We start from the raw sequence: 27794 nt of genomic DNA on the forward strand, positions 1-27794 counted from the left end.
AAAAAAATCACTTGTTTCACACATTTTTGTGTTGGATCATCGTGTTGGCACAAATGTCCTACCACCCAGCGTTCCCCTCGGTCTGCCAAGTAAAATGTTACCTCACTTGGGGTAGAAAGTAGGTATTTTCTTGTCTAACCATCCAAACCTGCTGCCTCTGCTAGGTTGTGTATTCCTTGTCTGGAGTTTGAGTGTCAGGGGCTGGGGGATTCCAGGAGACAGGGTGAGTCAGCACAAGGCTGAATAGACAGATCTGCATCTAGATGGGTGGGTCTTCATCTCAGAATAAGTATAATGTGAAGCGGCCTAATATATGATGCACTATGGCCTGGAAATTTTGTGTTACAGTGTAGAATGTAAGATGAGTACTATTTATGCGCCAATGCATAACGATTGGCAGCAATTTGTAAGAACTTGCAACATTCGACACTTGAAGCCTTACACAAGCGGTTATCTGTCTAGAATGTGATCCTGTATGAAACTGAATTATTTCTGCTACTCTAAACAAAACATTTTGACTACGTGGAATATAATAGTTTTTACCTTTCCTGCTTTTACAAACTTGGTGTGCTTTTTTCCTTAAAAATAGACACTTCCTTCCCCCTTCACTCCTACTTGTACCTACTACTGTACACTTTTTAAAAAAAATAATCAGATCGGATATTTGAAATTATTGTGGCCACATTTGTATAATGTTGATGCAACAGTTGAATGACTTACCCGATTTCGTATAAAGCCCAGCTGAGTAGCTCGGTATATTTTACACAGTAGGCACTTAATATAAATTCATAGGGGACCTAGAGGATAAGATTTTATTAATGAAAACTGTTATATCTAGATGTTGCAATGAAAACATGAATACAAATTATTATTTCTCATTCCATCTGTCAGTCTGTTGACATGCCAAATGAATGGAACACTTCGGAAAAAATGCAAGACGTCTTCAATAGAAAATTTATTTTGCTAATATTAATTAATATTGAAACAAGCAGAAGTAAAGAAATGTGATGCAGGCACAGAAGACATTGACAATACCAATACTTTGTTTTCTTCTATTGTGTGGTTGCTCAGCAAGGGCAAGAGTTTTTATTATTGGATTGTTGTGAAAGGGGCAGCTTCCTTTCCTGTCTCTCCATATCCCGATAGAACAAGGACTTCTGTGCCTTCAACTTGCAGGCCAGGCACATGAATATCGACTCAACATTTTGGCTCTCTTTAGGGTCCTTGGCAGAAGTTTCAAACAATAGCATGTTGTGAGCATCAGCAAATTTTAGTGCTAAATTGGATGGAACTTGAATATGTTCTCTTAAGTCACATTTGTTTCCCACAAGAACTTTGGGTACCGATGGAGAAACTGAGTGTCCATTGCATTCCTGTATCCAGGTTTTCAGGTTCTCAAAGGATGCCATCTTCGTGACATCATATACAAAAACTACTGCATGCACGTTCCGGTAGTAGTGCTCCACCATGCTTTTTCTGAAGCGTTCTTGGCCAGCCGTATCCCAGACCTGCACCTGTACAGAAAGACAGAAAAGAAGGATGGTTAGAAGGCATGAAGATGTGGAAAGTCAACTTGAAATGCAAACTGCGCTTTTCATCTGATAGGATATGGATTTTGAAATAAATTTTACGTTGTGACGTTTATCACTTTCACTATTTTGTGGCTAACCAAGTTAACCACCAATTATTTCAGTCCAACCAGTGGAAATCCACAGCATGCCTCCTTGTATTTCTCTGCATTACCTCCGTGTCAGTCCTACTCGTCCATGTCCTTACATTATGAGGTTTGCCTAATTACACAGATACCTACTTTAGCCCTGAAATAAAGTAAAGCTGTACTGCTTCAGACAATGCTTGTTTCAATTATATAACGAATGTATTAATCTTTAGCCTTCAGGTAGTGCATCTTGTGGGTGACGAGCTCTCCTTTCAGAAGCTTTTACTCCTGTGCTATCCAGACTCAACACATGCTCCAAATATTACACTATATAACCCTTTTTAGACACCTGTGCGTCTCTTGCTGTCCAGAGTACCCCTTTGGGTCTGTCTCTACTGGGCTTTTTGGGCAGGTATTCTGTCTTCACTCCAGGTTAGAGTGCTTTTCTTAGAGTTTCTTTCTTCCACTTACTCCACCCTGTGCCAAGATCGATCCTCAAGGGTCTCGTGTGATTTCTTTTTGGTGGAGTTTCACCAGTTGCAGGAGGGGTGGGGGGCTCGTGTACTCTTAGGTGGTTATGGAGCCGCCCTTTTATCTGGCTTGCTTGGTCTTCCCATCCAAACTCTGTTCTCTTCCGTTGGTAGATTCAAGTTGGATTTTGGCTGCGTCCACTTTATTTTAGTGAGTTTGTTCCTAATCTTTCCTTCTGGGTCTGTCTGGGGCAGCATTCGCCTAGGGGTTTTTCCTGATTTATGTGGGAATTATAATCTCCTGGGCATTCCTGTGTCCCCCTCTCCCATTATTCTATTTTAGTGGCCGGTAGAAGCAGAAACTCTCTCCTTTGGTGAGTCCTGGAATCCTGGCCTCTAGCTGCTGCTGTATTTAGGCTTCTGGTAAAAAAAAATATAAACATTTATTGGCTTCAAAACAAATTTTTGTGTCTGGGTTTTTTGTTATTTTTTTTACTCGTTATCCCTGCAGTTTGGTTTCTTTGCCTTGATATCCCCTTCCCTGCCCGGCTAGTTTTGACCACAGGGCCGCAAAGGTGCTTGATGTTTCCAGAAGAGTGCAAGGTGGAGTTCCTCTTTATTACTGCCAGGGAGGGACTGGAGCCTAAGTTAGGGACTGGAAAGAAGTATTGGTTTCGAAGTCTGTTTTTAGGGCTAGTTGGCTAATACTGGCTATGTAATGAGGCAAACCTCACAATGTAAGGAGAGTCAGGAAAGACAAGTACTTGAGCAAAATGAGGTAGCGTGAAAAGGGAGGAAAATATAAAAAGGCAACAAATGCACAAAGGCTTCGGCTAATGACCCGATTACTTATGCGTAATCTTTATTACTCCATTGACTTTCATGCTACTTCTCCTTGCTCACTTACACCGAGTTTAAGTAGTGATGAGCAGAGGTTAGCCTGTTTTCTATGTGCTTTCACACAAGCCAGATTAGGTAACTGAGGCACATGGAGGTGGAACATATCTTTAAATGCATATATAATAAAGCACAGTTAATGCTGGGTTCAAATAATGTAACTAAGATGGCAAAACAGCATTAAACAATTAGCAGAAAGAATAATCAAAAGCCAATCCTATCAATAAAGGAAATACCACCCTGCGTTACGGGGTTTCCTGTGATAAAAACCCACACCACAAGGTATGGGTTCACAAACATCACAGGATGGGAAGAAGTCCGAATTTCACTGTAAAATTCGACAAATGAAAATGTGACAAATCACGGCTGATATGGTTCTAGTTCTGGCCTTTCCACAACCCCTGTCCTACTTACAAGCTGAAGAACTATTTTCAGCTAGAGAAGTTTGGTAACCTAGAATGCAAGAAAATCGTATGCTTAAATTTTATTTACATATGACTCTATATGTAAATTGTGCAAAAAAATGTCAAACAAATAATAAAACTGCCTTAGAGACATGCCATCATGCTTGTACTCGGGCTGAGAAGCAGGGAACTTACATGTGACTTAATGGTCTAAGCCACTTTACCAAACATGTTGATTCTCGTGGTATAATATTCATTTTATAATATTTTCCAATCCAAAGAGAAACGTGATTATGCATGTAAAATAAATCTGACAACTCAGATGTAGGCGTCAAGCAGCAACAATACAGACGAGGTATGGAAATCGTGTAATGATAAAGCCAGGAGAAAGTTATATATATTGTCAATTTATATTGATATATTTTTCCACTATTTATTTTTATTTTGAGTTCTGGAACAGCAGATCACAGAAAATGCTCTAAATTTAGAATGTTGTTCTTCATATCCCTTTATTAGCTCTTCCCAGAAAGCATGTTTTAATGCAAATGCAAAATGAGAACCGGACATTTATTTCTAAAAGTAAGGTTAGGTCTGGAATTAATAATATAAGCTATGCTCAGCGCATCGAAGGGTTGCTGGCTTTTTCTCACAGTGGCACGATTCTTGACGGTCTCTCTCTTATCTAGATGTTCCCCCCTTTTGTGTTTTGCTATGCACTAAAGTGAATCTTTATTTACCGAGCTGGATATTTCCTGGAGTGTCTCTTTCTTCTTTGTTCTCAAACAGCATAAACCCAAACCCCTGTTCTCAATTTCCGGCAGACCGCGGGCTCCAATTCACCTGGTGCTTCCTTCTTTACAGGCTGCGAACCTGACTAAATATAAAATACTCACAAGTGGCTGTAACAAAAAGCAGCCAGGAGGAGTAAAATACATAACTAGTTACGCATTTAAATGTCACCGACCGGTGAGCACCTGGCACTCCAGATGCATCTGGTTGTAGCATCTCATAAAAGGGCTCACCGGTGGGGGCGTGATGCTGCCCTGCCTCGTTCTGCGAGGAGAAGGGAACGCACGTTTGCTTCCGGCACCGGCCATGTGGTGGGAGGTTTACCTTCACTCCACTTGGTCAGTGTCTCCATGGTTGCAGCTGCTCATCAGGGTGTTCCGTGGGTGTTAAGTACAGTTAATTAATAGTGGGGTATAGGATTTTTCAGCCGAGTATGGAAGGTGTCTCTCGGATTCCACCTGGGATTTTTAAATAGAGAACAATACACACACACACACTCGAGTTTTGAAGGTCTTAAAACATGGTTGTTTTGCTAAATACTGTGTTTTAAGTATCCCCTCACAATCATCACTCCTTTCCTTTTCCACTGGCCATTAGGCCCCTCATGCGCTGCTTCTCATATAATGATTGACATGACTTGCCAACGTGAAAATCTGAAGCCCCCAGCCTTAACCAAGCTACGCCCCTGGTAATGCAGTGCTGGAGATCGGAGCCAGTTGGCAGAGTGCATGCAAACATGGCTTCTGCCATTCTGGGGGAAATATTCTCCTGAAAGAGTAAGTAGGACTATGCACCTTTGCCGGTCCAAGATGGTCGGCTTTTCAATGTTTTAAGCCTGAAGTTCCAAATCCAATATGGCGTCAGGTGATCTCATTTCTTGTGTAGATCATATAGAGGAACCTGGCTTGGGCTAAGGAACGAAGCATCACAACTCATTGCTCACTCAATTTCCTTTTTGACACTGGTTTTTCTCTCTATTCGTAGCAGGATTTATTTGGGATTTTTTCTTCTAGAAAACCTTATGCTAGGTTCTTTCTCAAGACCCATTTTGGGGTGGTTTTGATGCTTTGCTTTTCAAATTCTACATCAATCTCCAGCTGTAGTACAGAATTATCAATATTGCCAAGGAGTTTTGTTCAGCCCTTGGTGGCATTTTAATTCCTAACTTGGAGTAGTCATCCTTTCTTTGGGTGATCAAGAGGAAAACTAGAGAGGTCTTCACTCCACCCAGTCTTTGACAATACTGGATGCCCAAAATGTCTTGGCCTGACTACTTGTTAATGCGGCCCTGGTAATTAAATACAGACTTCAAAAAAGACTTAAGGAAAAGAAGTCTACAGAGTCACATTTTCTGGTATGCTAGAATTCAACTTCTTCAACGGCCAGAGATTCACACGGATTCCTGTAGGAAAACAGGAATAGTCAGAGAGCTAATCATAGAGGACAAGGAACATTGGAAAAAGGATTTTGTCTTTACTGCAGTGATTATGGATAGATGATCCCTGCCTTTCCTATATTCCCTGAACAGGGATTGAGTAAATACCAAGTCCCTGAGAAAGCATGAACGAGATAGCTTCCATTGGACCTTCAATAAGTACCCCTGAAAGTCAAATCCTTTCTCTTATTAATTGCTTTGAAAATTGAAGATGGAGGGACGATGAAAGTTAAAGGACTGCTGGATAGAGGAATACGTGGAATGTTTATTGACCACCATTGGTCCCTTAAAGCAATATTTCTAAGAACACAGATTTTATCATGATTTTGAGGACTTGCTTTTCAACTTCTATATTGACTACCAACTGCTATCAAGAATCAACATGAAGCTAAGGAGATCTTTTCCTGCCCGCTTTGACTTTTTCCTCCTAAGTGGCACTCACTTAAGGGGACACTTTTCATGTTTCTCAGGTGATCAAGAAGGTACCTAGAAAGACAGTCACTTAACCTAGTTCATGCACTGGTGAACTTTGCCTGCAGCTAATTTATGGTAATTCAACTTTTTAGCATGTGCCCTCAGATTATGTTGTTGATGTCTGGTATTTTTACATTTTCTGCAGCTGCAGCCAGCTGAATAGACCCATCCTCATATGATCTGTTAGAAGGTTTATGCTTTTTAGGTACAGCCTACCAGACAGCACAGCTTTCTGGCTTTGAAAGACCTACAGAGGCCTTACCAAGAACATAGAGGAGCTTGCAGCCTGCCCAATATTTATCATTGGTTGGCTTTACTGTTACTCTCATATTTGTCTGCTTATTCGATGACGTGCCTTGTCCATCGTGAGTCTGTCCCTCCACTAGACCAAGTTACTTGTGTTCTTCCACTGATCACTTTTAGGGAACTATTTTTTTAAATTTAGCATAAGCATTCCACAAAAGCAGGTGTTTTACAGACGACCCCTTAGTGCGTTTCTCTTTTCCCTCTACTCTCCATATTGCTCTCAACAGTATGCATCTCCTCATGCACTCGCTACGATACTCTTACCCTCATATCATCACCCAAGTTGCCTTCTCCCCGTGTGCTTTTCTCCAGCTCCGCATTGCTCTCCCTCACCCATTTGCTTTTCCACCCCGCCTGTGCCTTGCATGTTGCTTTCCCTGCCCACGCCCCTTGTTCCTTCCCACACCTGTGTCACCATGTTGCTTCTGCCCCCCCCAAGAATTTGTTTTGCTTCCGACCGACGTGATGCTTCCCCATCACCTGCTTTAAAAAAAATGCTTATGTACACATTTTTTTCCTTTTCATTTACCAATTCAAATCAGTAAATATAAAGAAAGTGCTAGTGTCATTTCTTGGCACATGTGGGTGTAGTGTTCATGCATACAAACTGGCACGTGCGTCTGCCTCATAGGCAGATTGTTTTTGTATTCTTTTTAAGCCATGCTGCACAGCATCGAGAATTTTGTAAAGCATTGCTAAAAACCACCAGCACAGGCAATAGGTCCCAAAGGCTACACTTATTGACTTTGCCAATGCTTTCCCATGCTTTTTTCCCCTCTGCCTCCCTTGTAAGTTAAACATCTCCTAATATGTTCCCGGAAAAGCTGCCCTGGGGAAAAATTCTGGAAACTGAAAGTAAAGGATTGATACACCCAAAAGGTTTCTAAAACTTCAACCCTTAGTTTAGACTGGATAGTCTCCTGGTAGCACTTGCTTCAGGAATAGAGCAAGTTGTATGTAAGGCACAATTACACATTCAAAGTGTAACTTTTGATTGGAAGAAGTTATTAAAATCAATTATAAAGCATACAGTAACCTGGGCTAAAAAAATCTAAAGGTGAAGTGAAATGTCAGTACTTTGTAGCAGTTATGTAAGATTGTCCATATTTGCCCTGCGCTCCTCTAGACAGCATTTCAACGAGATACACATTTCTTTCAAGAATCACTCTCATTTCACACTTGGCCATTGCTGCTCTCATGCTGGAACTCACGCACAAAGCACTGGATGGGTGGGAGGGGGCTTCAGAGCCCAGAGAAGCACATACGAGAGTGAATAGGTTCAATAAACCCTTTTCTTTTATAGTGCAAATCCAAAGGGACTTGTTAATGGAATGTCCCCGTAGGAGACCTAGGTCAGGGTTTGACCCCGGAATTGGTTTCCCTTTGTAGTTTAGTGGGACATGGGGAGCTGAGAGGTAGGGAAGGCATCTTCACAACGAAGACAAGGGTTACCATCTTGGGTGTTAGATGCATGGAGCGGTCAAGGTTGTGATGCCACAAGAGGTACTCCTACAACAGGAAGCACATTAGTCAGCTGAAAACATGGGAGAGGAAGGTGGGCCATAGTATTAAGACTGGTTTAGGGACCATCACCATTGATAAACACAATTACTGAATACAAACCATCCCCTCTGAGCCACAGCAGGGAGAGCACCTAACGGAGACTGAACCACACGACTTTAATGCTTGCCTTCCGAGAAGAATTCAGGACTACCTTACACTGTCCTGAACATCTCTCTCCAGCAGCATTAGATTTTGCCTCCAGCACTCTTCACAACCAAGGGTGGCAGCTTCCCACTTAGGAGTCCTCGGGTCATTGGGAATGATCCCCTGGTAAGAGCCCACCAGCTGCAGGAACTTGCTCAGAGAAACCTGGTTGTTGAGGAGCTGTGAATATGGCTGTCTGGTAGAAAGGAATGCCTATCATTATTCACTAAATGTGGCTATCCAAACACAAACAACATTTAAAATGCGACCTAAACAACCACTGAAGTCGGGTAACATTGAAAATGTAATACAATATTACATAGCTAAGGTTATAAAATTACAGAGTTAAAGCATATTTTAAGTAAAAAGATAAAATTGACCAATCGAGTAGAATAAAGGAAGACCATTAATAAAGGAAGACCATTACCGCCTACGCTGTTCCAATTCGCCTTTCTAATGCTTTTATAAATTCACATCTTTGTATGTGAACTGAGGTGCGTACAAATATTGTGCAAGGTAGATCCTGCTCCCCGTTTTTTCAGGAGCACAGTCTGCATCTTAAATCCTGCCCCATCCACATTCTCCAGTCACGCTAATGGAAGGCCTTCTTGTTTTGGATAGTATCACCACAACATTAGCCTCAAAATTAGCCCTGTGATAAAATTGGGGAATATCATTAAACAGCAATCAGGCAGATTAAATGTGAATGTTAAACAATAAATCAGATCGTGAAAGCTGTGCGACACCCACTTTGAGACATTTAATTAAATAACCTTGTAAAATGCAACCTAGAACTTCCTGCCTAGTGACATTTACATCCGTCAAACTAAAAATAACTAGGTGTAGAATCAAAAGTTCCCTTGGATCCACTTCTAACTATGCACAAAAGGTGACATATTAGGCCTACCAGGGCCACAGTAGGAAGTTATATGAATCTTGTGATTTAGGCATATCCTCTATAGTCCAATTCAGACAGGCCGACCTAAAGGCACATGTTTTCTATGGACATCCCCTCAGCAGCGGCCGGCATAGGTAAGCCCGATGGGGCAGGGCGCGTAAGGGGTGAGGGGGAGCCGACAGACACTGGAATATGTATTTTTTTATTTGATAATTATTTATTTAATAATACCCATTTTGTCATCTGTCGACTCCCTCCCCCCTCCCGACTGCATTTACCTGTGCCAGCCGCCGCTGCATCCCAGCCACATAGCTAAAACCCTCTTCCACATCTTACCTTCCAGAGCATTTAAGAATGAGAGGTAGTATGCGTGAATATGTTCAGTGCCATATAAATGTTCTTGCTATCCCTTTAGACATGCAAAACCAGTAGGCCTCCACCTACAGGACTTATCACTTCAATTTGTTACTGCAGTTGAAGAAAGGCTATTGGCAAACAAGAGACACAAATATTTAGAGTAGTTTACCACCTCTAGCTATGATTCATGCAGATACCACCTGTATTTCAGTACCCACCTCTCTATTTTGCTTTTAGCAGCGTTACATTTTAGGTGGTTACTACTGGCACAGTTATGTAGATAGTTGATTTTCAGCCAGAGAAAGTTGGGCGTAAGGTCCACAAGAGTAACACATAAGGAGAGACCATTGACAACCTTCCTGTTAGGGGGGCGGGGTGGGGGGGTAAAGAACAGCACTGCCCCACTACTTTAGGCAGTTCCAACGCCTAGAAGTAAAGCAGTAACATAGCCAGCAGCCTGCGCTGTTTTAAGCAGTTCACCACAATGAATTTGAATACTCATTATGGCATCTGAGCTAAATTTGAACCAAAGTTGGAGTCTGGGATTCTACAGCCAATGCTAACAACTGTCAGGAATGCTTAAATTGGACAACTTTACCAAGGTGCTGCTTTACCTGGGACCCACTTGCTCTGAGGAGACAGAATATTAGAGTAATGAGAATTGCCTGTACGTACAGAGAGAAAAAGACTACAAACGTTGGCTTTGTTCCGCAAGTTCTGACCTTAGACAGCGAATTTTGCATCTTGTGCGTAAAAAGTGTGAATCTGCTACATGTGGAGATCCACTGAATGAACAAGGTGTTCTGCAGGAGCGGCTTGTGTCAGGGAAAAGAAGTGGGGTGGGTGTTTTGGTCAGGCAGGGAAGAGTAGGGAACAACGGAGAAAAATAAAAAATAACTTACTTGCCGCCCTCCAGCATTGCACTCTTCTGCTCCTCCACACTGCAGGCTCCCAGACTGCCCAGCAGCCAATCCTGACGGAGCTCTCATGCATGGGAGCAGCTTCAGGATTGGCCTGAGCGCCATGCATTTGCGCTTCCACAGAGCATGGGAGGCTGTGCCTGCTCTCTCCAACCTGGCAACGCAGCTTGGTTTGGAGAGAGCTTCAGTGAGCATGACGGTTTGGCCATCCTGAGATGGCCGGCCAAACCGTCATGCGCACTGATAACAGTGCCTACCACTCTCCCTCCAGTACTGTCACCTTCTTGGCCCCGCCCCCTAGACTCAGCACACAGTCACATAGAAAAAAAGTAGAAAACAAATACAAAAGAAATCGATAATAAAACTGGTTTTAAACCAGTTTTATTTTTTTAAACATTTTTTATGGTGCTGGCGCCGCTGCTGGTATTCTGGGTAAATCCAACCCACCAAATTCTCATTGAGCCACAATAATTACGTACACTTAGTCGCAGATTTCTATGCAAAATCTTGAAGGGGGCCAAGTTTTAGAACCACCTGTACCCGTGATGAAACCCACCTTGAAAAGCCATCTCATGAGTTTGCCTAGTTGTTCTTAACGGCACTGCTCATATGAGCTTCACCCCTTCGAGACCACCCTGGCTGGAGTTTAGCCGCTGTGACAAGGGCTTCATTCTGTAGCTTACAGCCAAGTGAGTCAAACCTTGGTGCTCTGGGTAGAACAAGTTGAACAGCCAATTTCAATGCCGCAGCCTTCTAGCGGTCTATGAACTCCACATTACTTCTAAGAGTTAAATCTGTGGATTCAAATTCAAACTGTACTTTTAATTGAAATTGAACTCCAACTGTACCTATTTAATACTTTTACAGCATCCCTTTCACTTCGTTTTTACCTCATTACTCCCCTATTTCGTGGCTTGATTTGATTTATTGAATTTTTATCTTTATGTTTATCTTTCCTTCCATATTTTGATTATTTCTATCTTCAATAAACTGCTCGATTTTTTTTGCATGCATACCACATCCATTTCCCCGGAGGAAAGCCTCGCTTCTGGAGACAGGCTACCGAGTAGGCATAACCTTCTCACAGGAGCCACGTTAATCTGCCAGACAGGCCGGTCGGGCCTTGAAGGAGCCGAGTCGCCGTTCGCATGATGGCTCCGACCCCCCTCCGCCTCAGCTCAACAGTCTGAGTCCCTACAGTCACTTTCTATAAATCTCTCGGAATCGACAGGGCCTTGCCGTACACGGTCAACTTTCTGTTTAATTACCTGCCCTGCGGACACAGAACACACTGACAATCCTGGTAACAAGTTGATGTTCTGCAAGTTGACAAGTCCTCTGAAGCAGCCGCAGTGGAGCATGAGGATGCTTTAGGGCACTTCAAATAAAAATAAAAAAAAAACAACACGTGCCGGAAGCGCAAGGTCTAGTTAATCTGTGGGGGATTTCTAAACCACCGTCTTTCTCTTGGTGAACGCGAGATGCCTACCCTCGGTCTCGGTTTTAGATTTTGTGTCCTCTGGAACCATCTGGAGTTCCAAAACTATCTACAATCGCCAAAGACATCTCTTGGTGACTCGATGCCTGTCACGCCCATCGGGGCAGCGCGGATCCAGAGAGGCCAGATGAATGTGGGCTGTGTTAAATACCGTATAGCTTTAAATAATCGGATGAAGGTTTGAACCCTGTAGCCCTGTACCAACATTATCCTCTTCAAACAAATCTTTAGCAATAAAATATCTCAAAGTAGCTAAGCCTAACTTCCAGTGTAACGTCTCACGTTTAAAAGAGTAGAATTAAAGACAAAGTGATGCTGGGACCTTATTTTATACTAAAGCAGGACTTGCTGCGTTTGTCAGTTTACTGCACCAAAGACACTGTGCTCTAAAAGGAGTCTGAGACCTGGGACTTTTTCTTCTACTTCTATGTAAACTGCCTGATGGCCCTTCGCCATTCCCATGTATTGTCCAAATGCATTTCATTAAATTCCAACTCATCACTATCCCAGACTGCATATACAGTTGTAATGAAGCCAACAGAAGTGATCTCTGCATAGATCGATGGAAACTTAATGACAGCATAATCGCTGGACAACCAATTATCATCACCTCTACCCATGTTGTTCCAGACAGCTCTAGCATATTTAATGTGGTGGCATGGTTCTCTTTTTCTTGGAAACTGATTTCAGAATTGTGTAGGACAACACAGAGTTTGGCTCCGATTAGAATAGATGGATGCAAGTAATCCATGGGTTTCTGATAACTTGTATTGGGCCGAGGGTCATTCAGCCGCAGCTGCTGCGGTGGGGGGGGGGGGGGGAGAGGTGGAGTGGGGGAATTCGAATGACACCCACGAGGGGAAATTTAAAAATTAATTTGCCCTCGTCGTTGTCTCTTGAAATCCCCCCCCCCCCCCCCCCTCTGCTGTTACCTGCAGTGGCCGCAGCTGGGGTCATGGAAGGGAAAACACAGGTCTCGATACAACCAGGTGATGTCCTGTCACTCATGGGAAACAAGCCGCCATTGGCATTATGGGTTCATCTCATGAGAGGATCGCCTCCTTTAAGTGGTTTTCAAGGTATTAGTGGATGCTGGTGGACTTAGTAGTTTACTCTGTTGGGGGTCCGAGGAGTTCCAAAGGCAAATGGCTCATATGATGATGTTTCCACATTCCCTACCTCATGATTTCTGCATTTATTTAATCTGGAATGGTCTTGGTGGAACTTGAGCTGAGAGGTGTGGTAATGTCAGGTTAAGTGCCAATTTCAGTATATACATTGCATGGTACCCCCTTAGACATGAGGCACATGATCTCAGATTCTAGGCTTCATTGGGAAACAAGGCAAAGTAATCCTTAAGTCTGCATACAACTAGTTAGCTGGCTTCACTCTCAGCTCGGCCAAGCGCTGATTTGTGATCCTCTAGAAGGTAAATTCCACTAGCTCTTAATTCTATTTAGTATTTACATGAGACCCCTTTGCAATTAACAGGCCTACAGTGTCTGCTTTTTAACATCTGAAAAGGATCCACCGGGACACCTTCAATACTTTTTTGGCTATTAAAGGCTGAAGGATTTCAAACTGCTTGAATCTAAATGTTAGAAGAACCGTTTTGCGAAATTTCACAAAGAATTATATAATCTGTGGTGCAACTCAATCCGAAAATGCTACTATTATTTATCAATTTAGTTTGAAACGTGTTTTCTTAAGTCACAAAGGATTAACAATGCATGTGCGGCCTCAAGAAATGAATGCTTTTAGTTCAGCAAGAATTACATAATTTCAATGAACTGTCACTCAAATTTCAATTATTGCATCTCAAAAAGTATAGAAGCTGAACAAGAAAACGCACTACACCCCTCCTCCCTCCAAATGAAGAACAGATGAGGAACACGTAAGGGGGGGATGCATAGAAAGGGATGGAGGAAACATTAAAGCACGGGGGTCAACCACAAGGACGAGACCGCTCCTCAATAAAACACTTTGGCAACAGGCAGGGTCAAACCTCACCCTGCTAGGGGTTTACCAGACATTTTCCAAAGACACAGCTCCCACCTTCTGCATCGGTCCAATCAAGTCTTATCCCCAAGAAACCTCTCCTGCAACCTAGTCTCCACTGCCGACATTTTACGATGAATGCTACCCGATGACCCACCCCAAAGTAGACAAAGATTAAATATACTAATTAAAACCCACATTCAAATGTATGTCACTATATTGTGACAACCACACCGGGTTCATTCACTACATATGGAGTGCCACTTTATTCCAAAAGTCATCACACCGCAGGTAAGTTTTATATTTTTCAAGTGTATATATGTGTGCTTTGCAACGGGACTGTGATGTAATGATTCTTGCAATGAAATGGAAGTATTTATCCAAGGACCACGATAAAGGTACTCCCAACCAAGTGGCAGACATGCCCCTACAGCAGTGTGAGGCAAAACCCCTATCCTGCACCATTCACCCCAGCAGCGGTCACACACCGAGGCTCCTTAGACAGGTCCCACCTCAGGCCCTTCAGCGCTGGAGGTTGCCATACAGGATAGGTGATGGAGGATAATACCTGTGGCTCCGGAATTGAGGGGGTGGGGGTCCAACTTTTATGCCGTGCCCCTGTGGGAGGGTCGGATAGCTCAGCTACCCCCTTTTCAACTCTAGCGATGCCACGGTCACACGTTCCAAGGCACCAGGCATAATCTTGGATTTTGTCTGGCAGACCAGGGACTCAGCACTACAGAGTATGGTCTGATGGGTTAAAAAGGGAGTGTGGGGGATGGGGTCGGAGGGAAATCTGCCAGTAAAACGGGAGCCATCGGGTGCCCCTCCGAGTCCAATACAAAATCACTGCCTAGCGAAACATTTGCTCATCTCCATGTCCTTCCACAACATCCGCCCTCATGAAATGGAGCCTAGCCATTGCATTACCAAGACATCCTCTTGCCAACCTGGCTCGCTTCGACCTTCCATTCATCCATTTAGAAAACGAAGTTCAAACATTAGGTTTCTGATATCACTTGAAGTTAGTCTCAGAGTGACAAAGGGACATTGGTGAGTAATGTGCCAGCCTCCTCAAAAATGCTCTAAGTGAAAAAAAGTGAGAGCTACAGTAGTGCGTACAATGGTGAAAGTTGGTGGTGGGGGAAGGGGGTGTCAGAGAAATTAGGTTGTTATGTTGAGACGTTCATGAGGCAGGCAATTCTCTACACCAGTTTCGACATGCATTGCGTTTTTTCTCTCCATATTCTACAGTTTACTTTTAAAGTGCACATGGATTTTCCTGCTCACATTTTTAGATCAAGTTACTAGACCCACTTGCATCTTACAATGGGCTTACAGGTCGTCCATTGCTTACCACTGGTTGGCCTTATTGTCGCTCTCATTTGCTTGCTTCTTGCTTAATGGCTTGTCTCGTCCATCTGGCGTTTGTCCCTCCTCTGAAGCATACCATCTTTTATTATGTCCTTCCACTCCACACTTTAGAAAACTACTTTTTTAGGTCGAGTCTAGCACAGCGCACATGCGCTGCGCTATGGGAGGCTTATGGTAAGCACTCCAAACTTCTCCATGTGGGTTTGACTCCTCCCACACATTGGATTGGCCTTTGCGTGTGTCTTTCAATAATGAAAGCACGCAAATGGGCAAAAGGCGGGTGCATGTCACACCTCCTTTCCAATGTGTCACTCCCACGGTGTTTTGCTTTCGGGAGCGAGCAGCGGTGCGCAGGGTGGCAGCTGCATTCCTCGTCGTGCATCAGGTTACTAATTGAACAGTACGCGCCGCCATGCTTTTTTTTTCAAATGCTTGTTTCATTTGCCTTGGTTGTGTTCTCGGATTGTTGTGTTCTTCGGCTGTTTGAACCAAACACGCTTATACGATGGCATTTTTTACTTTTAAACAAAGTTTGCCAAGATATTTTTAAGTTAACGTGTAAATATAGCGCAAAATCGACCCGAAGGCTATCAGAGCGCTGAGTTGCATTCCACATGGACTCGTTCATTTTGTTAGGCAGGCGAGAATAAGTGATTTGCCCATTCACACTCTGATCTGCCTTGGAAGGATGAAAGGTGCAGTCAGGGTGACTGGTTTAGTATTGCACAGATTTCTTGGATGGGCGGAGTTGCCAGAGAGAGGATTCCTGTTTCAAACCAGCGCAGACACAAATTTGTTTTTGAAATTAACATAGGTTACAGAAGTGGCCCGTTTTTGCGGCTGAACCCGCACCTCATACAGGCAGCAGTGCATTTCTTCAAGAGCCCTTCACAAGCTGAAGCTTCCAGGCTCGCTCTTCGGGTTATGTGTGTGTGTGTGCTAAAGTGAACTTTTACTTGGGTTCCTCTAACAGTTTCCGACCAGGGTGCCTGCTGCTGCAGAAGAAAGTACAAGTCATAACTAAAACAGCAAATAATAGAATAGCATAGTGTGTATTTGTAAAGCGCACCTTTGCCCTCACCCCTAGGTGTCTTGGTGCTGATATGACAAACATTTTTTGCCAACTAAGTGGTACTGATTTTATTGACCTCGTAAGGATGAAAGGCTCAGTGGATCCGGCTTCATTGGAACCAGTGACAATGCGGTGCGCAGGGTGGCAGCTGCATTCCTCGTCGTGGATCAGGTTACTAATTGAACAGAACGCGCCGCCGTGCTTTTTTTCAAATGCTTGCTTCATTTGCCTTGGTTGTGTTCTCAGATTGTTGTGTTCTTCGGCTGTTTGAACCAAACACGCATATCTGATAGTACTTTTAACTTTTAAACACAGTTTGCCAAGATATTTTTAAGTTAACGTGTAAATAGAGCACAAATTCAACCGAAGGCTATCAGAGCGCTGAGTTGCGTTTCACACGGACTCCTTCATTTTGTTAGGCCGGGGAGAATAAGTGATTTCCTCAGAATCACATGATTTTGAGGATTTATTTATATTTATGCATTTGTGCGGTTCTGCAGGAACCTGAGAAGTGCATCTAACTCCAGTCACCCAGCTACTTATGTGAAAGGAGTGTGTGCTGCTGTTAATATTTCTTCTTCACTCTCCACTCTCAAACTTTCTGCTGCCTGGACTCGCGACAGAAAGGATCACACTGCAGCAGGTATTTTTATGGGCCCCGAAGGTGGCCTTTGCTTGTCATCTATAAATGTACATTAAAACTACTAGTTTTTTCAGCTCAACTAAATTCATACAAATAAAAATGTTACAGACAAACATCATGCAATAAAATTTGCAAAAGAAAAACGGTGTCAGTTATTCAAGTAAATATATAAGAACACATTGCTCTACAACATACCTTAAAGACATTGCTAATACCTCTTGCTAAACACTTATAACGTCCCAAAGGCAAGACCTATTGCCTATGCCAATTCTTGTTCTTTTTTGCTTATGCACTGTACAAGAATGAAAGTGTTTTCCAACTGTCTCCCTCGTGCGCTTCTCTCCATCCCCGCTGTGTGTAGCACTCTCTTGCACATGTGCTTCTCTTTCCACTGTGCTGCTCGCTCGTAACTGTATGCTTCTCTCTTCCCACCCAGTGCCATGTGTGCTTCCGTGGTGTTCTCTCTCTCTTGTAGTTCTATCGCTCCGCCCTCTCTGTGTTGCCTTTACCCTTTTTCCACCCCACCCACTCCTGTTTCCCCTGAACACCTGAATTTTTCTTGTTTTGTATTTTAAATTGGCGCTTTTGTGGGCAAACATCTTAATTTTTAATTCACTAGATTAGTAAATAATAAATTTAAGCAAAAGGCGCCAGAGTCATTTCACTGCCACATGCATACGTTCTGACAAACGCGGGCATCAGTGGAATAACGTGACAGTCATTGTGTCTTGTTTTTAATTATTTATTTTTGATGATGCTACTGAGTCCCAACGCAGTGGAGCACCACTAAAAGCAGTTTGCAAAGCTGATAGATTCCCAAAGGCCGGATGTATTGGCTTTGCCAGTGCTTGTTTTTATTTCTAGGTTTATCTTTATTTATCCCCTACCTTTACCTCCTTCTCTGGCTCATATCTTCCTCCTGTCCCTTTCTCCGTTCCACACTTGTTTTTTCATCTCTCTCCCTGCTTACTAAAGACCAGAATAGCTTTTCTACCGCCCACCTACTCGATCATACTTCCCTCCTAACCCTTTCAATCCACATGCCCTCCCTTTAAAAAAAAAATGCTGTAACTTCTCTTTTACTTGAAAAGGCAGGCAGCACACGTGATCACAGTTTCATTTCTTTACCTTTTCACCCTGTGAATATACACCTGACAACGCTTTCTTTTATTTCTATTTTAGATATTCCACTGTTGCACTAGTGTGTCCAGCTCTTTTCTATCTGAGCCGCATCTTTGCCTCTGCACAGGGTCCAGCAAGTGGGAAACTTATTAGCTGAACTGACTAAAAAGCACCAAATATTCATCTACTGAAACCTGCATCTGACACAGCTGTTAGACCCACAAAAACGTGCTCAGGTGTTGTTCGTTAATAAGACATATCAAATTGTTGATGCTACATTCCAAACCCAAAAACCTAACAAAAAACAATCTTTTATTAAAAGATTTAAATTATGCACCACCAACAGTCACTTCCACCCCTGGCTCTATATTGATGGATGTAATCGGTTTCACAATTTCAGAAGGACTGTGGAGGTCAATCAAGCGCTTATGCATCTGGAAACTGTCCCAAGTCTTTGAATCTTCACCACAAGGTGTTTTTAGGTCTCGCCTGACCCAGCGCATGCGCTGGTCTGGCGAGACTTATTGAGAGGGCTCCAAAAAGTGCTACCAGGCCATCCTGGAGCGACAGTGCATGTGCGCGGGCGCGCGCCGCACTTTACCGCGATTACTTTCACTTTCGCGGCCGTACTGATGTTTGATCGCGATCACTTTCACTTTCGCGGCCGCATTGCATAGCCAATAGGTCTCGCTTTTGGGACCTTATAAGTATTTAGTTATGCAACTGTTGCATAGCTAAACACTTATAAGGTCCCAAAGGCGAGACCTATTGGCTATGCCAATGCTTGTTTAAATTGGTAATAATACTCATAGTCTTGGTAGACATGTGAACCGGCCCATGTACCTTTAGGTTTTACTCCCTCATCTCTAATGAGATCAGCACACACTTTTTCAAGTGATTTCACATTGCGAACAATCATGGCGATTCTAATGCGGTGGATAGCTACTTCCTGTTCCACCGGTGCTTTGCCAGGGTCTTTAAATGCTATGGCTAATGTGCTTTTTCTGACCGACTTATTCGTCCTAAAATTAAGAAAAGAACGAACAGCGGTGAGTCAGGGAAGAAGATCAGTAGACCTCGCTGTCTGAGTTCGAAAGAAACCTAACAAAATATTGCACTGCTAATCTAAAAGTAAGAGCCCCTTACATTAAACCAACTAAAAAAAACTACTCTTAAAACAAGCAATGACATAGCCAATAGGTCTCGCCTTTGGGACCTTATAAGTATTTAGCCATGCAGCACATTATGCTAGGGGCTACAACATCTACTGTCACTTCACCTGCCACTGGTGAACGGCCGCACATCCAACGATGGGCTGCGGTGCTATTTAATAACAATATGATAAATCTCTTCAAAATTCAAAAAAGTGCATTTCTTTAACAAAGAAGCTTTAACACGAATCAGTACATTATAGCACTGCATTGAGAAGTACTTATTTAAAGCGTTTGTACAACTGGTAGTCTGAATTTATATATCTGGAAGTGCTTTTATACACTATAATGAAGAAAAAAATGTTTGTTGTGAAATAAGGTACAACAGAATCGCGTTACACCAGGACATATTAAATACCCAAAATCCTAATGCATTAAAAACGAAATAAACCTGTGACCTTTGGCAACCCCCTAAAAAATTAAATGGTGATAATCTTGGCTTCGCCACATGTCTCTGATTTGATCTTGGGCATTCACTCCACCTCTCCAAGTCTCATATAAAATATTTAACACTGGACAGGCATGCTTAGAAACCGGGTAAATGCTGATAAAAAGGGCTTTAGAAGTATCTGGACATTTACACAAAATATTTAGGAACCAATTAGAACAGGGGCTGGTAAAAACAGCAAAAAAGGCCAAGTCGGTAAAGACAATACTGGCAGCCCATTTCACCATATTTATACTTTGCCACAGTAGATTGGTGTCACTGGCGGAAACATTGTTGCTACCACTCATTCAGCCAGATTTCATTCCAGCAAAAATACGTAGAATTTTTCAATTGCCAGGTGAAGTGTATACATCCCGGAATTAGGACTACAGCATCTGTTAATACGCGAGAAGTTTTTATAACTGTGCAGAACAAGTTTGTTACCCAACCACCAGCCAATACCTCCATTCTGGACAAGTGTATGATCTGGGCCTAATCATTTTAGGCTAGACAATTTTTAGGAAAGCCTGTTTAATGGACTTCAATTTTTTTCTCTCTGGTGTGTGCCATTTGACCACCAATGGTGGTGGTGCGAGTAGGGGCTTGAAACAGAAAAGAAAGTGCCGAGTGGCACATCTGGAGCCAGGGACCCTAGTCGAAGTCAGGCCAAGGAGATGCATCACTTCCAACAAATCTGAAAGGAATGATAAAATGTTTGACTCAGACCATTAACGTTTGCTTTTCCACAGCTGGACAACATAAATACAATCTTTTAAAGTATTTGACGTCAGGCACTGTAATTGTTAAGTACCTCATATTTAATATACCCCAAAACATGACATATTCCAAGGCATGTGAGGTCATACACACCCATGTATAGGTCTATCACATTAAATATACCAACATGGAATAAAAGAATTTCACAATGAATGGAAGATCCTGAACAATAATTAATGTGCGTCTTATATTATATTTACTTTAAAAACAATGACCCTGAGTGAGGGACCCGATACCACAGTTAATACAAAGAACATTTGAGAGTAGATCGTTGTACTGTGTTTCATCTCATGGTTCATCTGTAGGCAATAGCCGCAAGACTGTAACCCTGCACCCACAGCGCTCTGAAGCAACCTCATTGTGGAATGCAGCGCTGCAACAAGGACCCCAAATATGCATGGGTCAGACAAACCTAACAGTGACGTAGATCTATTTAAAAACATGGGCACGTGCGGGAATCACGATATTGCACTTATTTCACTTCTTGGTGTAAAGAAGGAGCTGCGCGACTCACTGACGCGCCACTGCCGAAATAAATGTGATATTTATTGCACGGTGCACTCGCACATATACTGTCCGGGTTACCAACCCGCCTGCTTGTGGGTGTCTTACAGGCACACTTTACAGCATAGGACTATAAATAAGAAACAGCCCTGGCCTGTGCCCTAATGTGCACACTGCACAGTTCTTTGCTAGAGGTATGTTGGCCACAAGAATGCTATATGCGTTTTGCTGTAAAGAAACACTGCATATATATCGATTACTGTGTTCTTGCTCCCTTTAACAATGAACTGTTTCGGTAAAAAAAAAAAAATGCTAATTGTTGTACAGTGCTCTGCTGCCTTTGAGGCCCCGCGCATGCTGTGGAAAACCATAAAAATGTACATAAAGAAAGGGGGAGCGGGGGAAGGAAGGGAAGCACAGACAGCCCCCCCCCCCCCCAACACACACAAGCAGGGCAATAGTTTACCTGAATGTCAACAGGGCGGTGCCAAGAGCCATCACTCAGTACAGGCGCGGGCATTATAAGCCCGCGGCAGAGCCCAGGGAGGGAGACTCTGCTCGGAGCCTTAAAAGGGACGTTTTGAAGCAATAAATAGAAATTAGCCCTGGAGTGGACACGTTATACCGACACAGCAAGGCGCAGACTCAAGTTACACCGATAACAAGCATTTGCAATGCAATAGGTCTCGCATTAGGAAAGTTTGAGCTTTTGGTATTGGAAATGCCAAATTTTTTATTTATGTGTTGGTTTTGAAAATAGCTAAATTAATAGCTTTGTCATTTCCAATTCCAATAGTTTTAACTTTCGCACCAAGTACATAGCACCGACAAACATTGACCGAAAACAAAAAAAAATGCTTAAAATGCGTTTTGGAAACGTTTTGTTCCTGTAACGTTTGTGACTTTTAAAAAAAAGTGAAAATGCACCTACTGACATCGTACAAAATAAGGGGCAGTGTGTAAGAGGGCAGTGTGTGAGGGGGCATTGTATGAGGGCAAAGTGTGAGTGTGTAAGGGTGCGGGCTGTAAGGGTGCAGTGTGTGTGTGGCCTAAAGTAGTGTAAGTGGGTAATGTGTGAGGGTGCAGAGTGTATAGGGGCAGTGAGGCAGTGTGAGGGGGGTGCAGAGTGAGGGGGGTGCAGAGTGAGGGGGGTGCAGAGTGTGAGGGGGTGCAGAGTGTGAGGGGGGTGCAGAGTGTGGGAGGGTGCAGAGTGTGGGAGGGTGCAGAGTGTGTGGTCTGTGTGAGAGGGGGCAGTGTGTGTGTGGTCTGTGTGAGAAGGGGCCAGTGTGTGTGTGGTCTGTGTGAGAGGGGGGCAGTGTGTGGTCTGCGTGAGAGGGGGGCAGTGTGCCGGCTGTGTGCGAGGGGGGCAGTGTGTGGGCAATGCCAATAGCTCAACTTGCACGCCACCCGCTCCTCCAGGGAGCTGGTCCGACAAATTTGCCCGCCAGCTTTGGGTTCCCAGTGCCTGAAATACTGTGAGATAGCTCCAACTTGAAATGGGGGTACATTTTAAGTGTCCCTATCTGTTCACAGTAAATCATGCCGCAGAACAGTGGAAGTCAACTTTGGGGAGGTGGCGGGGGGAGTGTCACTATAGACGAGGGGACCTCTATTCCGATGAATTCTTGATGTGAGGCCCTTAGCACCCTTTCCTGACAACATCTTGCTAATACCACCGCTCCCCCAACACCTCATTATATTGTCGGATGCAGTGACTGTGTAATTGCCCTTTGGTCTCACTTTTCCATCAGAAGGCAGCCTGGGTTGGGTAATAAAAGGGCCATAATTTGACAGCACGAGCGGGAGTTAAAGCGGAATCCAAAAAGTTGCGTTTTACGGTACCACTCTAAGTGCAATATGAATTGTATCTACCCGCATATGGAAAATGAGAAGGTGGGGCGAAAGAGGAGGAGAGATGGATCGAGCGTTAGAGGAAATGTGAGAGAGAGAAAAGCAGAGGGAGGAGAGACAAATTTAGAGGAAGAAAGAGAAAGGGAGTGACAGAGTATGTATGAGTGAGAGAAAGTGGCAGAGAAAGGAGAAGAGGGAGCGATTAAAAGGGAGGCTGTGAAGTAGTGATAGGGCTCGTGAACAAAGACGCAGCCATATGGTGAGGCCGTTGGATAATTGGGAGACCCAGGGTGGCTCGGCGATGGATTCACAGAGGGGCTGCCAGTCGGGTGAGAGAGAGAGGCCCAAGCCTACGGCCTCTCTAATTATTTTTGAACTGGAGGTCACCGTAGGGTGGACGAGGGTTAGGGCTTAGGCACATGCGGATGGCAGAGGAGCACGCACGGAGGATGCCACTGTGAGGGATGGGCTGTAGCACGGCTCTCGTGCTCGGGGAGGAGGGGGCAGGAGAGGCAGACGGGTCCCAAGGCAGCAAGACTCCGTGGGCAGAAGTCAAGCAGACGAATCGCTCTTTCTGCCTGGCTGCTCGGGCGGAAGAGACGCTCCATGGCCTGGAGTACCAGTGTGTGCTAGTCTTACCTGCCGGGTGCACGCAGAGCGGCTGAGAAGAGGTTGCTGTTGTGGGAGCTATTAGGTTTTGAGCGCTAGGCTGAGAAGATGCATGGGGTCCACAGGTAAGGCGGTGGCGACTATTGACCACCACTGTATGGGGCAAGGTGCATATGTTGCAGCAGTCTGGTCAGACTACTCATTGCAACGCCTGCTTACCTGCTGCAGGGGAAAGTAGAAAGATAATAGATCGGCCCTGCCTCTTCCAGGTGGGCGGAGGCACGGCAGGCTTTGCTCCCTTGTTGCCTGGTAATCGCACTTCGTGCCTGTATTCCCTCAGCTGTGAGAGGTCGGCACATGATAACACAGCATGCAGGTTATGTGCGCGCTGAGTTTATCGATTGTGATATCCTGCGTGATCCCGGTTACAGTGGAACTGGTTTTTAATGCATTTTTTTTGTTGCTGTCCATTAATTTCACTGGGGATTCTTGTTAAATCAGTAAAATATCTCATTTCTTCTACTGGTTATGTGCAGTCCGTTATTCAAAATTCCTTATGCCACAGTTAAATTAACTAGAATCAGTTTAACTGATCAGTGCAGTGTAAATTAGCGAAGGCTGTTCCCCATAGTGCACCTCCGTAGTGGTAGTAGTACAGACATTGGAAGCAGCTAATCTCCACCACAGATCTATCCTCTGCTACTTCCAAGCAGAGCACAATTTATAAGAAAAAAAACAAGCAGGGAGGGGGGTGGCAAATGGTGATCACTTTCGCGGGCGCTTTGATGTTCTCAGTGGCCGCGCGGCTCACTGAGAACATCAAAGCTGCCGCAAAAGTGATCAGCAGGCAGACAAATGGTGCGCGCGCCCGGCGCACATGCACTGTAGTTGGCGGCCTGTTTGCACTTCCAAATCTCGCTTTCTTTAGCTCTCGCCAGAGCAGCGCTAAAGCGCTGGCTCAGGCGAGACCTAAAAAGCAGAGGGTTTGAAATTAAAACATATTAAGACATTGCATGGGGGAACCTTGGATACAGCAGTAATAAAGATAGTGTATTCTGAAAGGAGATGCATTGTTTTAGGAAAAGAGCTGGTGTGTGTCAAATAAAACGCTATCCGGAGTGTTCAGAAAAGAAATACGCTATTAAGAAAAGGGGTTTCAAATGCATGCTGTTTGGTGCGCATGCGCGAAATGCTCTCACATGCCAACTGTAGAGTTGGCGGGCACTAGGCCCACATACTCCTGAAATGATTGCACAGACACAGATAGTGTGGGTGGATAACTGGCCCAGAGCACGTGCGCTCGGCCCCTTTTTATGCCAGGGTCACCTGACTGGTGACGCCCGTGGCGGTGGTTGTTCAGTGTATGTTACAGCAAGGGGAAACACTAGAATGTATCCAGCCGGATACTACATCCCTCCCAAACTTTAATAAAGGTCAAAACAATGAAGTCCGAACCTGTGGTAGAGAATATAATTTGCAAAAAAAACATAACACAATGATAACTACTTCCGCGTAGTCTCTTTCGCTGCTGGTCAACCACCGACGCGGGTATCATTGCAGCCGGGACCACTAGTTCTCCTTGGCACGATGTCCGGGTGCTCTGTGGATGTAGTCATATCTTGGACTCACAGCGTGCTCTACAGTCTCTCTCTTCCTGTTCCACATAGTGAAGGTCCTGGTGGATTATGCCTGTGTTATTTTCCTCCACGCAGTCCTGGTTGGTGTATTTCTCCATCTGGTGATTCACTATCTCCAACGGGATAAGCAGTTGCAGGACATCCCTCTCACGGATGCCCCTCTCTCATGGGTGTCCTCTCTCACCGGACACCCCGGAGGCCCTTTGCTGCCAGGCTTCCACTGGACCGGTGGACTTCCGCCTTGTTGTTACACGCACGTTGGAGGAATCGCTACGGATCCTTTCTCCGTGTCCCAAGCTCCACCTGAAAAGGGGTGTTGTTGGCACTTGATCCTTTGCATGCTACCTTTGTCCTCCGAGGATTTCCAGAGCGAGCTTCAACAGTCCAGCTCTCGTGTCGGGACCCACTGCCACCAGTGTCCCTGAGACCTCTGCCCCTTTGATATCCACGGTCCTGTGTCCGTTCCATCCCAGAGGTGGTGGTTACCACTGGACCGGCCTGCTCGCCTCTGTCGTCACCGGGTGACCTTCAGATTCGCATGTAGATATGCATTCCCAGTGGTGCTGATGTTTTCCCGACACCGTGTTCCGTTGTTCTTGCACCTTCTTCTTCAGGTGTTTTCCTTTCTGGTGTGTGAGTTGACTAGTCCCGCACACCTCTTTGCTCTTCTCTTCTGCTTTCTTCCTTCGTCATGGCGTCTTGCCACTCAAGATCTGTCTTCTCTTTTCTTCCTACGCGATGCGGTCCGGTCGTCTCTCATGCTGGTCTGCCCTAACCAGGACTCTACGTGTAGCGTGCACTCCACATGCGTCTCCCTGGTCTTGTCCTCACCTAGGACACTGCCTTCACATTAATCTGTGACTGGACCGGTCATCGTGACCTTCTTTCATACGACTACTTCTGACTTCAAGTTAATGTTGTTTGACTTCTCGTCCGTCTGTTCCTGGTCCTCTTCACGGACATCTCCTCGGTCGTTCTCTTCACGGACCCCTTCTCCATTCTTTTGTCGGACCTCTTGTCAGATCACTTCACTCTCTGACCTCTTGTAGGTCAGCGTCATCCTTGCGACCATCTGGCGGGTCGGATTCTTCCTGCTTGCGACCATTTGGTAGGTAGGTCGGCTTCTTCCACCTTGCGACCAACTGACAGGTCGGCTTCTTCCACCTTGCGACCAACTGACAGGTCGGCTTCTTCCTCCTTGCGACCATCTGGTAGGCCGGCTTCTTCCTCCTTGCGACCATCTGGTAGGCCGGTTTCTTCCTCCTTGCCACCATCTGGTAGGCCGGCTTCTTCCTCCTTGCCACCATATCTGGTAGGCCGGCTTCTTCCTCCTTGCCACCATATCTGGTAGGCCGGCTTCTTCCTCCTTGCCACCATATCTGGTAGGCCGGCTTCTTCCTCCTTGCCACCATATCTGGTAGGCTGGCTTCTTCCTCCTTGCCACCATCTGGTAGGCCGGCTTCTTCCTCCTTGCCACCATCTCTGGTAGGCTGGCTTCTTCCTCCTTGCCACCATATCTGGTAGGCCGGCTTCTTCCTCCTTGCGACCATATCTGGTAGGCCGGCTTCTTCCTCCTTGCGACCAACTGGCAGGTCGGCTTCTTCCTCCTTGCGACCAACTGGTAGGTCGGCTTCTTCCTCCTTGCGACCAACTGGCAGGTCGGCTTCTTCCTCCTTGCGACCAACTGGCAGGTCGGCTTCTTCCTCCTTGCGACCAACTGGCAGGTCGGCTTCTTCCTCCTTGCGACCAACTGTCAGGTTGACTTCTTCCTCCTTGCGACCATCTGGTAGGACGGCTTCTTCCTCCTGGCAGGTCTTCGTGCTTCTGGCAGTCTGCGTAACCACTTCTTCGTCTTCTCTGCGGTCGCATTGCTTTGACGCGCTTCTGACTGCGCCCTCTGGTTGCTGAATTGGACGCACTTACTGCGCATTCTTTTTAGTCCTTGCATTCCTGGAGCTGTAGCCGCTGTCTCTGTGCTGCTGCGCACTTGCTTGGTGCTGGGTTCCTGAATCACCCTTGTCTTTCTGGTGGTGCTCCTGGCTTTTCCTGCTGCGACAACCTGTGGCCACCAGGTACCGCTGCACCTTCGTTCTCACTATGTTCAGGGCTCCCTTCTCGCCGATACCCTGCTCGTCGTCGGTGGGTTCTGCAGCTCCTGTTCCTGCACTGCTTTTCACCTTAGACGCTCTCAAGGGATTTCTTGGCACCATGGGCTTGCTCCTCGTGCTCTACCTCCTGCGTATATCCGTCTTCCCTTCCTCCCGACTTACTTGACTCGGCATTCAGAGCGTGTGCATTGCCTTACCACTGGTTGTGGGTTACAAACAGCTGTCCCTGTTGTGCGTTCACGTGCTACTGACGCTTTCCTGCGCACTCGCTTCATGGATTTGACAGTCCTCACTGTCCAGTGATGCCTTTCTTCTCTTTCTGCTGCCTTCCCGTATGCCTTACATTTTGGTGTCCTCCTGCACTTGTAGCTGTAATTATGAGGTGGTTTCAGTTGCACCTTACTGACGTTCGTTGGGTGCTGGCCTGTTCCTTCACTGAAGGCTTTTGCACTTCCCTCCACCTCACATGTAGGCTGCAGCAGCTCTCCCTGTGCTCACTTCCTGGCATAACGTTGCCTCCAAACTCCATAGCCCATGTCAGTTCATTGCATGCAACCTAGCTGCCACAGTTTTTTTCCAGTGTGTGCAATAATGCACTTTGACCACTAGATGGCAGTGTCTCCTTATATGAGGTCCTTCATTCCCACAG

The 27794-nt window shown here is 45.0% G+C and overlaps 1 protein-coding gene across 1 annotated transcript in view; it reads right to left on the minus strand.

The window, feature by feature from the left end:
* Positions 1-931: 931 nt before the first annotated feature.
* Positions 932-27794, minus strand: part of RAB33A (RAB33A, member RAS oncogene family) — a 76540-nt gene continuing 49677 nt past the window's right edge. Inside the window, exon 2 of the mRNA XM_085607641.1 lies at positions 932-1514. Within this exon, the coding sequence (XP_085463767.1) occupies positions 1068-1514 (447 nt within the window). The 3' untranslated portion in view covers positions 932-1067. The remainder of the gene's footprint in view (positions 1515-27794) is intronic.

This window comes from Triturus cristatus, chromosome 5_2 (assembly GCF_964204655.1).
Source record: "Triturus cristatus chromosome 5_2, aTriCri1.1, whole genome shotgun sequence".
Lineage (NCBI taxonomy): Eukaryota > Metazoa > Chordata > Amphibia > Caudata > Salamandridae > Triturus > Triturus cristatus.